Source organism: Falco punctatus (genome assembly GCF_963210335.1).
Source record: "Falco punctatus genome assembly, chromosome: 4".
In the NCBI taxonomy this organism is placed as follows: domain Eukaryota; kingdom Metazoa; phylum Chordata; class Aves; order Falconiformes; family Falconidae; genus Falco; species Falco punctatus.
In genome coordinates this window covers 6,337,627-6,350,858 of record NC_137583.1, presented here as the reverse complement: position 1 = coordinate 6,350,858, position 13,232 = coordinate 6,337,627, and the positions used below count along the sequence as shown (strand labels likewise).

The following is a 13,232-nucleotide window of genomic DNA, read 5'->3' as shown; positions in this document are numbered from 1 at the left end:
CCATGCACTTTCCCACGTGCTCCGAAAAAAGATCAAGTCCATAAATGCTAAAGCAACAGACTTGACCAGCTTCCTGCATCAGTCCCGAAACATGAACGCGGCTACTAAATGCTCAGTGCTGAAATAATAACCTCGGTAAATAAATACATGCTCTCATTTTGTGAGCTTTCAGATAAGAATTAGAAATAAGTTCCACAGAAATAAGTTTTTAAAGTTATCTTACGTCAGCCACAATAGATTAATTGTTTTGGTCCAGTTTCGCTTTGTACTTCCACTCAAGCAAGCTCTGCGAAATGCCTCCCTGGCAAGGAAGACAACTGTTGAATACAGCAGAGTTAGCCTAAAACGGGGGGAGGAAAAAAAGAAGAGAAAACAATTTCTTTACATACTCGTTCTGGAAACTTTTGCACAGAAGCATTGCTCACAGTTTTTACACAGGACTACCTGACAGAAAAACTTAATGGATACACAAAGAAAACACGGTGATGTGAGGTAAACTATCACCATAAAAGGAGGAGAAAGTGATTATTCAAATGGCAAAAATACTTCATGCATGCTATAAACAAAAAACGCAGTTGCAAAATTTATCATATAGCAACAGCGTATAATAAGCAGTTGTGTCTAGCTTTTCCACTGCAAGCCGACAGGTAGGACAGGCCAGCAGTCCCTCTGTTTCAGGCCAAAGAACAACTCGGGAGACTTTCAGCGACTGCACGCTGTACGCAGCAGTAAATGAACCAGCGCTATAAAAGCATTATTACCGACACAGCCCCCAGCCCCGACATCCCGCAGCACACACGCTCCCCCAGAAGCCGCCTCACGCCGCAGCCCCGCTCCCGGGGCAGCCCCGCGGGCGGCGGGCTCAGGCGAGCCGCGCTCGGGATGGGGATGTGGGACGGGGGCTCCCAGGCCCGGCTGCTCTCCAGCCGCCGCCTCACCTCACGTTGACTACGCCGATGAGCTCCCTGGAGAGGTAGCGCAGAGTGAAGGCGTTCAGCCCGAAGGTGACCCCCCGGAACAGCACCTGCGAAGGAAGCCGCACGGGAAACACCTGCGGGCCCAGCGGGGCTGCGGCGGCTCCCGCCAGGCACCGCGGAGGAGGAGGAGGAGGAGGAGGGAGGCGGCCCGGGGCGGCCCCGCACCTGCAGCACGGCGCTGGAGGAGGCCAGCCGGGCGGTCTGGCTGAGCACGTCCTGCGAAGCCATCGCCTGCCCGCCCTGCCCCGCCGGCAGGAAATGGCGCCGTCGCGCCGCGATCTCGTCAGCGCGGGGCGGGACACGGGCGCGGGGCGGGACGCGGGCACGGAGCTGGCAGCCCGCGGGGAGCGGGAGCTGCCGCTCTGCCCGTCCGGCCGCGCCCCGGGCAGCGGGGTAGACCTGTCCGCTGTGCCGTGCTAGCGACTGCAGTTGTTCACTTTCAAAATAACTGGGCGCGCCAGCCGGCTCAAACTCCCGTTCAGCGTCAGCTTTCTGCTTCGCAAGCAGATATCCCACTAAAACAACTCCCAACACTGCACACTGGGTTACGACAAGATACCATGTTAAACAGCAGTTTCTGACAAGCGCTATTTTCCAGAGATTTCTGAAAAATGCCCATGCAAGTTTCACCAATTCCTTTCTAAACTGAGGGCAAACCCACCAGTCCCCCGACAGACGGAGAAAGACACCCACAGCTAAGGTAAAACACCCTCACTGCCAGAAGAACACACCTTACTTCATTCTGTGTTAAAAAAGAAAACCCAAACAATCAAACACAAGAACCCTTCAAATAAAAAAGCCACAATTTAATTGGAACAGACTTGAATTTAATACTAAACTGACTTGAAGGCTTCCAAACAGTTAAGACTTTAAACTCCGTATAAATCAGCACTGTAGTTCCAGACTATTTCAGATTATTATTTAAGCAGCAATACATTAAAAAAATTGTACCTTGGTGTGTTAACAGAACATTCCCTCCAAAAGCACAGCACTTCCAGCTTAGAAGTCACATTTTTCTTAGTAACGCTATGATGAAACTACAACTTCTGTCTAACAGCAGCTGTTCGGAGCGGCGGGGGGCAGGGGAGAAGGTACCCGAGCCCCTCCTGATTTCAGCTTCGTTATACAGCATCCTGAACAGCAACAGCTTAAACATTAAGAGAAGCTAGATAAGCAAAAAATTCTTCAAGCTCATGCAAGGAAGCCTTCTCTCCACCAATGCTGTCTTCTGCGTGACACACACACCCCTCCCCTGAGGCATTACAACCCACCGCTTTATTCTTTCCATCTTCACAGTGAAGTTCTCAGATTATTTTTTTTTCCTTTGGTCATTTTTCCTGTTAACATTATTTAAGTAATCTGGAAATGATGTATAGATGTGAATGTATGTGGCAGCAGAGTATATCCTATGAATCCTTTTAAGTGTGATGCTAATATTGGGAACACCCAACCTGTAAAAATCTAACTAAAAGAGATAATTACCCCACTGTAAAGACAGTGAGATGGGGACAGAGAAAAGAAACTAATCTGTCTTTGTTAATTGTGGAGACAGGAAGAGATCTCAGAGATTTTGGGTTATAGAAGTGTATTCTAGCTAGAGCAACATCACCACCTCCTCTCTCCTTTAAGCAGTTTTTCAGTTCTCAAATGGAAAAGGCAATTTAAAATGTCCTAACTCGGGCTCTGAGCTTTTCTTAGTGGCAGTAATGGTGACAGCAGAAATCGAAGGACGTGTAGTATGTTACAGCTTGTGCTGATGTCAGTAGGGGTAGTGGAAGCGTGGGGATCAAAAACCACGACAAATTACCAGATATGCTGCACAGAGGAACAAAAATGCAGCTGAGCTTATAGCATGCAGCATCTACCAACACTCCAGTAAGGATTCGTGTTGTTCTCTCCCTATATACACAAACATTTTCATGATAAAAGTAGGGAACTTCCAAGGAATAACGCAGGACAAATCAGTGTGCTAACTGGAGGCAATAGTCCAACCTTTTCGGGCATCTGCCATGGGCATCGCTGAGTGACAACTAGTGATGTTTTGTTGGACAGTTTGGCTTGTCACCTCATAAAGCTGAAACAGAAACAGCTGCAAGGCACGGGGCTGTGGAAAAAGAAGAGGAACAACTGTAACTTCAGTGATTTTTAATAAGAACCATCTTTGGCACTTACACACTTTTGGCATTAATACTCCTAAGCCACTAGATGGCAAACGGCCTTTGGGGCAGCCAGACACCCCGGCTAGTCCCCTCGGCACATGCCTGAGGTTAGACTGGAAGTGAGTATTTTCACTCCAGTAGCATCTTTCACATTCTATTGCAGGTTATGTCAGAACAATAGTTAGAATAGGCCAACTCATAACAGTAACGTGGCCAAGACAAGTCAAAATCAGAGTAAGAGCAGTATTTCAAACTTAGAAATTGACCTATCAGCTAACATGATTTTATTCGCAACTGTGCGTGAGCAGGCTTAACAACTGAGTTAGAGAAAATGCTTATTTTTTAGTAATGTATTTTGAGAATAGGTATAACTCCAAGGAGGACCAAGTTACTGAATGCCTGGCATACAGTGTCAAGAAAGCTTCATGAGAACATGCAGTCAAAACAATTGCTCTCCAATTCCCACAGCAGGTGATGCCCGCTTAGAGCATTCCTGCATCCTCTCACTGCAACATATACCCCTTTTGGTTGTCCTGAGGCACCTGCTTGTGGCACCATACCCTAAAATAGTTCACTTTCCTTAACAGCAAAGGAGGCAAGGTTAACTACTACAAAGGTCTTCCAGGGGCTGGATGTTCCTCCAGCACAGAAGACACACTCCTTGGCTTGGGACAATGGGATAAATCCTTGTTATTATTAGAGGTATGTGGAACCTCGTTGTGGTTTAACACCAGCTGGCAACTAAGTACCACATAGCCACTTGCTCACTCCCCATGGAATGGGGAAGAGAATTGGGAAAAACTGTGGAACTCGAGGGTTGAGATAAGAACAATCTGACAATTTAAATAAAATTTAAACATATAACAATAGTAATAATAATAATGAAAAGGAGACAGAAGGGGAGAGCAATAAAATCCAAAGGGAAAAGAGAAAAAAAATAAAACCAACAAAAAAACCCCAAGTGATGCACAACACAGTTGATCACCACCTGCTGAATGATGCCTAACTGGTCCCCAAGTACTGATCAGCAGGCTCTGGCCAACTGCCAACCCCCCACCCTCCCCCAGTTTATATACTGAGCATGATATCCTATAGTATGGCATATCCCTTCGGCTAGTTTGGGTCAGCTGTCCTGGCTGTGTCCCCTCCTAGTTTCTTGTGCCCCTCCAGCCTTCTCTCTAGCAGGGCCCAAGAAACTGAAAAGTCCTTGACTTAGTATAAACATGACCCAGCAACAACTAAAAGCATCAGTGTCCTATCAACATAGTCCTCCTGCTAAATCCAAACCAAGGCATCGTACCAGCTACTGAGAAGAATAAAAAATGCTGTCCCAGCTGAAACCAGGACAAACTTCTATGGCAGAGGAACCTCTTCAATCTACTCCAAAGCGGAACTAGTCCAAAAAGACCAGACAGCTGTACATACAGACCTTTGAGTGAGTTGGGACTGTTCCTTCAGGCTTTCGAAACAAAAAATCTTCATGTTTCAGTATCTCAGTAGCTGTGTTCCACTTGAGATAACTGTATTTCATTACCCCATTAACAAAGTACTTCAAGATGAAAGGTGGACATTTACTTCAAATCACAACCTTTGTATAAATTGATAGTCAGAAAATTTAAAACCTGTTAAGGGCAATTAAAGACCTTCCATAGTATCACCTCATTCAGAGGGGAAATCTGCTTCAGGTAAAACATTACAGCTACTTTCCTTCAGGACAAAAATTCCCAAATTAATGACAAAGTGAGACTGGGAAGCAGGAATCTATTAAATCAGCAGCGAGACCTTGCAACAAGCCTGATCAGTTGTGACTTCTCAGATGTTCTAAAACAAAGATCTCATTGCAGAACCAAACTCAAATCCATATAAAGGATCAGTAGCAAATTTGCATGTTATTACTCCGAATAAATACTGCACTTGAAAGTTTGTAATATATCTTAATATCTTCATTTTATTTTTGTGGGTTTCCTTTTCCTTAAAGGTCCCTTGAGGAACTGGGTTTGAAAACCAACTGTGCTATGAAATCATACGCAAAGTTCTCTGCCGCTGCCTGATACCTCCTAGAATAGTGCATGATGTAACACAAAATGACGGACTAGGCTGTGCGCTAAAGACTGTAGATTTCTGCAGCTGCTGAAAAAGCTTTTCGCTTGTCAGTCAGGACTGACTTAAGAAACAAAGAAAACAAATACTCAAAAACTCTGGTGCTGGCTGAGCAACCTTTCCCCTCGATGGCATCCTGTCCAGTTGATTCAGTCCACAGAGACCAAGCAGGATCCCTGACACCCATGGGGAGCAGCCAAATGCTGCTGCTCATGCGCTCAGCTCTGCTCGGTGCCTCTGCAGCTGGATGGAGAGGCTCTGAGGGCAGCAGGCCCGCCCAATAGCATGGACTGCATTAAAAGATGGATACGCATTCCTCTTCCCATCCCTCTGGCCTGCAGCATGATGCTGTCCCACGGCTGGACATGTGGTTTCTAGTAAAGGAGATGAGTGGGTACAGCATGGGTTTTGCAGAGCTCACTTGTCACAATATCCCATGCTTTCTAGGGAGCATGATGCTTAACAGAACTGCTCAGCCTCTGCTACAGTCCACACTCTGCTGTTTTATTAACGAGGACAAACTATTCCTGGGGTCACAAAAGATTGTTTTCTTTATACTGCTTAGAAGAATTGTGCCAGCGCAAGGCAAATTGTGTTGTCTGGTTTTAATTTTTTTTGTTTCTTTTTCAAAAATTATGCATAGAAGAGATCTGTCTCTCTGGTCCTGATCATATAAAGCTTGTTCCTTTACAGAAATAACTAGGTTGGGGTCAAAGCAAAGAGTCACATGGAGACTTACCAGACTGTGCACTGTATCTCGTTACGCTTTCTTCCCTCGTCTGAGCACCCCTCTCAGATCACTGACGTATCTGGGCCTGAGGATGTAAAAATTCCAATTCAGTACAGAACTGCAGGAAGCAAAAGGAGGGATTAACAGGCCATTTACCACCAAAGGACACACAAGGATTTTACCGCTGTGCCAGTTTCTCTTCCTTCCAACCAAAGTGACCCCAGAGGGCTTTTTAGATTAGTTTCCTCAGGCCTTGTGGGCTGAGTTAATCTCTCTGTGCATGTTAAATGGTTAAGCAAAAATTTGCATAGTTTTTTTCTGGCTGCATTATTAGTCCAGTAAGGATTTAATTTACATAATTTCTTTGGGATGGAAGAATAAAGAGGCTTTCTGAAGAATGCAGAGGAGTGGTTTTTTCTGTGATACGCAATATTTGAAAAATACAGTCTCTTGCCTTTCCAGAGTAGCCTTCGACTTTGTAGTGTTAGCAATAGTTTTGCCTCACACATCTTCACAGTGCACTGGCCTTTAATGCACTGTTTATATGTAATTCGATCAGCTGGTTTTGCTGCCTTATCAATCTGACTTTCAAATTAAACTTTTATTTATTGAAAGATCTTATGTATTAAGTATATGGAAGACTGAAACTTCCTTAAATGTAAAACATAATGTAAATAAGCATTCAAAGGAAAAGCAAAAAAAAATGCAGCAAATATACAAGTCAAATAGTAAAGTATTAAGGATGGAGTAGTGCTAAGTTTTCAAAAAAGTGTCAAATTACTACACTGCATAATTTGCGGTATATTAAGAAACAGCGTATATTGATTAGAAGAGCAAAAACTAGTGTCCTGCACAATGCTGTCTGCTTCCAGTAAGCTTTACACTTCCCTTGTTTGCTTTGCAATTTTTAAATCTGTGAGCTAAAGCCCCCAAGTTATTTAATCTGGGAGAATTAATAAATTACAGTAGGTTTCCCACTGGAACTGGCAAGCTCCTTGCTTGCAGTTCTTGCGAAATTTGCACATTCCTTAAACATGTACAGAATCGATCCTGCATAACCTTTACTATCCTGTGTATTCTAAATACTGAAGTATTTCCTTTGCATGTATTTATATATGTTCAACTGAAGATGGTGTCTGCCATGCCTTCCTCAAGGTTAGAAATTTCCACCCTTTTCACTATGAATTGCTTAACAGTCCCTGCCCTACCTCTCTCAACTTCTCAGGAAACTTTGTACCAGCCCCTCACTTTGAGAACTGAATAAACAATTTATCTAATCACTGTGTGCTTTGGAAGCCTATCAATATATAAAATGAGGAAACTATAACAGAAGATCTCTCTGTCTCTGTGGAAAATTTATGGTGTCAGCAATAATCACAAATAAGAAGTTCTCTTGCGGATTGTTTACCTTGTAAAATATTAACTGCCTTCATTTATTGTTCATGTCAGACACATGCAATTTCAACTATCACTACGATGAGTACTGTTTCTGGATGGTAGTACATCTCAAATCCTAACCTACAAAACTGAATTATAAAGGTGGCGATGAGTAGGTGCTGAAGCAACACACACATTTTTCCTCCTTCCTGTGCATTCTGTAAAATTAACCTTACAGTTATACTTGCTGCTGCAGGTTTGATGTTGACTAACACATTACTAGTGAACATACAGAAGTGGTTTTTAGAGCATCAGAGCCATAGTAAAGTTAAAGAAACAGATTTTGGACCTGTGAGCAGTTGCACTTGAAAAATCTCAACTAGCTAGTACTTGGTATCTTTGCACTAAAGAATCACTCTACAAGCTCCAAGCTACTTCCCTTGGTGAAAAAATTTATTTGAAAGACACAGAGGTACTGAAAGCCTGCAAAAGAGACTTCTACTTGCTATAGAAACACATATGTTCACAAACAGTATTTGCTTTAATAGTCTTATAGTAATAAAGCTCTGTTCATTAAAACAGTTCACAGCTGATGAGTACTCTAAAGAATGATCCTCCTATCTTTTAGAATTAAGAAGTGTTACTAAACTTGCTTTGACCTCAGCATGACTTGTTTGCACACTGAATGGCCTTAAGCCTTTTAAAATCAACAGTGACAATAACTCAATGAATGCTGTAAAATACACAGAATGGAAGGACTCAACTGGCAAGTGCTTCTGAAACACGCATTAGAGGAGTACAGATTCTGAAAATGAACCGAATACAAGATATTCCTGTAAAATATTCCAGTTTCTCTTTCCATTTTCTTCTTTGAGCCACCTGGAGACTTACTTTTCAAGTCAATGGAGACATGCAGGAGTTATACTTACTCCTGACACAAAATGGAGTATTTTTCCTCCTTTCAGTAATTCAGCATCTAATAGGAGAAGAATAACTTAATGGAATGCCTCATAAAGACTGAGAATGAAGAATTTGTGAGTCACTATACACTTCAAATTACGTCTGAACGATATTATGTAATATTGGGCGTGATCACCTGTAGAACAGAATGAGTCAGATATCTCTCATGTCATTCATTTCCATCTCTCTTGAGAGCTGACTTCCATTCTTCACAGAAATAACCCCTCTGAGCAAGGCAGCAATTAGTCTGACAAATTGACAGAATAAAAATATCTCCATCCCCCTTTATGGGACCTCCTCTGGCATTCATGACAGTTAAAGCTAAATGAAGTATGGTTTTTTTGACTCCTCTTATTCTTCAGTGGTAAGCAAGGAATCTTTTAAATAAAAGAATCCCAGCACATGTTTATGTATCCAGTTTCAGAAATTCCCACATTATCCTGCAACAGTTAAACTTCACTTTCAATACAAAAAACTGAAATCCAATCAGAAAAAAAAACCTCACTAGCAATACAAGAAGCACAACTTAACACTGTGCCCCACAGACACCTCTCAACTATAAGGGAAAAGGAGAGCTCCCAAAAAGGCCTATTTGCCTTTTAGTGGGAGGTCACCTAAAAACAACTTTTCAATATATGGGAACAATACTGAAAGTCAAAATAATCTCTGCCTCTAATCCAGATGTCCATATAGTCAGGTTACTGAACTTCACTGCCTTCATTTGAATTGAATACATGACTTTGGTGCACATTTTGCTTTTCAGACAAAAGTACAATTACTCCCTCCTAGCTCAAGGAGGCCCAAGGGCATAAGAGATCTCACCTTGACAAGTCCTGCTGTCCTCAGTTCATTAGGAATAAGACTCTGCTCCCCAAATTCAGCTTCACTGCCATCCTAGCTGGCTCGGTCTGCAGACTTGCATGGATCAAACACACACAGGATGGCTTAGGTCTAAGGACACCAGCTGTCCCCAAACATCACTGTTCTGGTGGAGGACAAATAAAAAAGACAAGTGAAATTAGTCGTCACATGAGACACCTTTCTGCAAGTCTTCAGACACAAGATCCTGCGTCGTGCTAACAATGTTAGGGGATTTCCCCAACCTTGTCCCTTAAGAAGATTGTAAAGTAGAACTTCCCTCTTGCCTCTCTACTAAATAAGCTGTTGTGTTATATTTCCTCTTAAAGACATAATCCTTCTCAGCCTTGCCAATCATTCTAAGTTTGTGTGCTAAGCAGTCAAATAGAAAGAAATACTTCCCTCTGTTCAGCCAAGTTGTAACTGTATTACAATTGAACCACAATGTGTCAACACTTTGTCTTAATTTGGAGAAAAACAAAAAAAGAGAGATTAACACATCTACTCTCACTACTAAGATTTAGTTGGAAAGGGCTGATTGATTGGGGTTTTTTTTAAGCAACAAGTATATTGGGCTATATTCACAATTGGAATAAACCTCTAAAGATAACAGCAGCAATCAACTGTTGCCTCAGCTGGGCTATGCATTTTTGTTCCTCTCTCCCTTTGCAGGTTCATGGTTTGTTGCAGAGGATAAAAATTTGCCTGTTAGAACAGAAGATGCTGCTGTCTATTAATGCAGTCCAGAACATGCCTACATCCTGGTGAAAAGATTGGGTTTAGTACCAAGACACTCAGACATAAATTATTAGGCAGTTTACTCATATGGGAGGTATATCTTCAACATGATGAGGAAGGCACTCCAGACATATTTAATTGGCTGTGTTTATTTCCCCTGATAATCATATGAGAACCGCATGGGCATCTTGATGCTGGTATCTTTATATTCTTTATACTTCTTACGTCCCTAAGAATTTATGCTATGAAAAGACCTATGTATCCTATCAGATATTCCATTTTACCAGAAAGTCTGCATCCCTACCAAAAGTCATAGTTTGACTTCTTACCCAGTGGAAGAGAAGTTGAAACTGAACACAGTCAACTCTATAAGCCATAAGAATATAAAAACCTATAAGAAAGCAAAAGTAACCCAATCAAAACAAAAGCAGGCCTCCTCAGGTTTAGCTAAGCTCAAAATCCTTGAGTAAATTTATTGTCCTTGCTAAAAGGGAGAAACTCTGAATGAGCAGTGGACAGAACTGCTATACCGTGGTGATCAAAGGTGCTGGATATCCCTCTCTCAAACACTGGGGTTCACACACAGCAACATACATGCCTGGTAAGGAAAGCCATACCCTGGCTCTCACAGTCTGCCACTGCATCTTTTACTGTTACTTGCATCAGATAAATACCACAAAATGCAAGAAATTTCATCTTCCTGACTTCATAAACATTATGTTAGAAAACTAAAGGCACAGCATAGAACACACTAGAGATCTGGAACCATAATCTGTTACTATTACCTTTACTCACTATTCTGCAGCTTGCAGGTCATGGTACCACAGTTTTTCATAAGGAGATGTCAAAAGAGCACTGTGTACTTCACCATGCATTTTTAGATCCCCATGTCTACCCTACCTAAACATAAATTTAAAATTCTTTTCTTAGAAACCAATAATATCAGAGGCTTATTGTAAGAGATGTCACAAGAGTCGTCCAAGGTTTTCATTTATGGTAGGATACTCCCACTCACATCCTGAAGAATGTGGAGAGGTTCAAACAAAAGGAGCTGACCACATGTGTGAGACTAAACCAGCAATGCATATCATCACCTACCCACACCATACTCCTAACATTTAATGTCTGTTATGAAACAAGATCCTTTCCATCTGCATGCAAAATTACTATTATGTTATCAGTCTTGCTAAGAGTTCCATAGGAAAAGCAGGAAATTGTTCGTGGCAAACTGACTCTTGAAATCCTTTCCACCACAGACACACAGAGAACCTTGCCACATTCCTATGGAAACATTTAGGAATAGATGTCCCTTCTGACTGTTCCACTGACACTGTATCCTCAGACTTTGACTTTAATCACTTCATCCCCTCTCAGATACCAAATCATACTAGGCTTTGTTCTGTAATGTTGTTGCTAATGTTTTCAAATGCTATACACAGGTTTACTGCAGCCTGGGAAGGTGCTAGTCAGGAAATTATGTAAGAAATTAGCCTTATTTTGTTACTGCCATTCTGGCAGTTTTCCACACAGTTATATCACTAATTGCATGTGATTATCGTCAAAGTGAGCTCTTTTAGCCATGATACTAAACAGTATAACTAATTCTGTTACACAGATACAGAATACAAAATTTGCAACAATATAGGCCCAAAATCTGAGGCGCCTTGGTAATCCATCATGACAGAAAGTAAACAATCCTTTTTGTTACTTAATTCTTGATTTTTCACCAGTCTATTCAAAATTGCTTTTGTCCTTGCATACTGTTTTTTCAAACTTGCTTTTATTTATTCAAAAGAACATTTACATTAGCAGGATGAAATCTGTTGAGTATGACTTAAATAAATGGGCAATTTAAAAATATTTTTATATTTTTCTATCTCCCCTGGACTGCTCAAGAAGAACGGTCTGCTTCTTAAAGACCATCATCAGTTGTGACTGCTAGTTGCAGACTTGTAAAATTCCTTCTCTTTATGAATGAACCTGTTTGCTTTGAAGTGCCATTTACTGGTTTGCTTCCCTAGTGGACGTTACATAGTCTTTCCTGTACCAAAAGAAGTGGAGCAGTTTGCAGAAGTTACAGGCTGTGAAAACTGAAATCTACACCGGTGGAATTGTTTCTGAATAGTTATGTAATAAGAATTGTAAATTTGACAATGGAGAACACTGCCAAAGCGGCGGAAGCTGTTCAAAACCCGAAATTTTGTTCTAAGTATATTTCTAAAATCACAGGCTGTTTCCTGTTTTTTTTTTTTGTAGCCGACACACACATGAAGATTTGGGGTGGGGGGTGCGTGGGGTGGGTGTCAAACTCATTCATTTTACTTGCTTTTTCATAATCCAGACTTAGGTTCAGCCACTTTTCACAAAATCCTTGCATCATTAAAGAGAGAGAACACTAAATCATTCATTTAAAGGTAAATCAAATTTGATCACCTTAATAACGTAGAAACATGTAAAGAGGGTTACAGCTGGGTAGTGCAGTAGAAGACAGAAAGGCTCAAAATGTAGCTAAGGAAACAGTAAGCTTGCTCTTTGCTAATACCATCATCACTGCTTTTGTTCAAATACAAACAAAGTAACAAGCACAGCTGTGGCAAAAACAAGCCCTACCCTAATAGTGGGGCACAGGCTACTCATGCATGGCTACTCTTCCACTGGTAAAGGAAAGTGCTCGTTACTCTTACACTTTTTGTTTCAAAACTGTAAAGGAGATACTTCTCAATATACAGTAAAACAAACAAAAAAAGAGAATAAAGTTACTTCAGAAGTGACTGTGGAAATGGACAACAGAAGAATGTTTAATACTTCATCATATTGCAAAAGGAGGAAGATTTTGAAAGCAAGTGAGACTTATTGCATCAATCATTTTTAAAAGAATGACGATTCTATATTTAGAAAAGAAGTCAGACACTGGATTTCACAACCATATGTGGAAAACATTAAAGGGAAAACTAGATGGGATTGCCAAGGCAGTATGGGGCCAAGAACTGCTATTTTTTTAAACCCACCAGTAACACCGGTGGGGGCCAGGGAAGTTTCACACAACTCTCCTCTACAACTATTGCTGCAGTAAATTTGCCTAGCAATATGCAAAAACTGGCAGCACTGGACTGCTACAGAGACTGAATTATGCTGACAGCACCAGAACTAGTTGGGCACTTTTGGGACAGTTCCCAGTGTTACTGCCCAATCTCTGCTGGTTTGTGAGTAAATAGGAAATTTCAGTCTAATTACTCCAGTGCACTTTGTGAGATGAATAGACAATAGATGAAACAGCAAGACTTCCCAATCTTCCCTTGGAAGTGCAGGAGAGGATTTTTACAGTCAGTAAGC

At 41.6% G+C, this 13,232-nt stretch overlaps 1 protein-coding gene across 4 annotated transcripts in view; it reads right to left on the bottom strand.

The window, feature by feature from the left end:
- Positions 1-13,232, bottom strand: part of RFT1 (RFT1 glycolipid translocator homolog) — an 82,618-nt gene that overhangs the window by 14,883 nt on the left and 54,503 nt on the right. The window contains exons 1-5 of one of the 4 annotated variants that reach the window (XM_080386262.1): positions 9,126-9,288; positions 2,970-6,051; positions 1,143-2,142; positions 939-1,024; positions 224-340 (exon numbers count right to left, since the gene is read on the bottom strand). In XM_080386262.1, coding sequence (XP_080242388.1) covers positions 224-340; positions 939-1,024; positions 1,143-1,205 — 266 coding nt within the window. In that variant the 5' untranslated portion in view covers positions 1,206-2,142; positions 2,970-6,051; positions 9,126-9,288. Of the gene's footprint in view, positions 1-223; positions 341-938; positions 1,025-1,142; positions 6,052-9,125; positions 9,289-13,232 lie in introns of those variants that run through there. The other 3 variants (XM_080386260.1, XM_080386261.1, XM_080386263.1) reach the window with 3 other exon arrangements.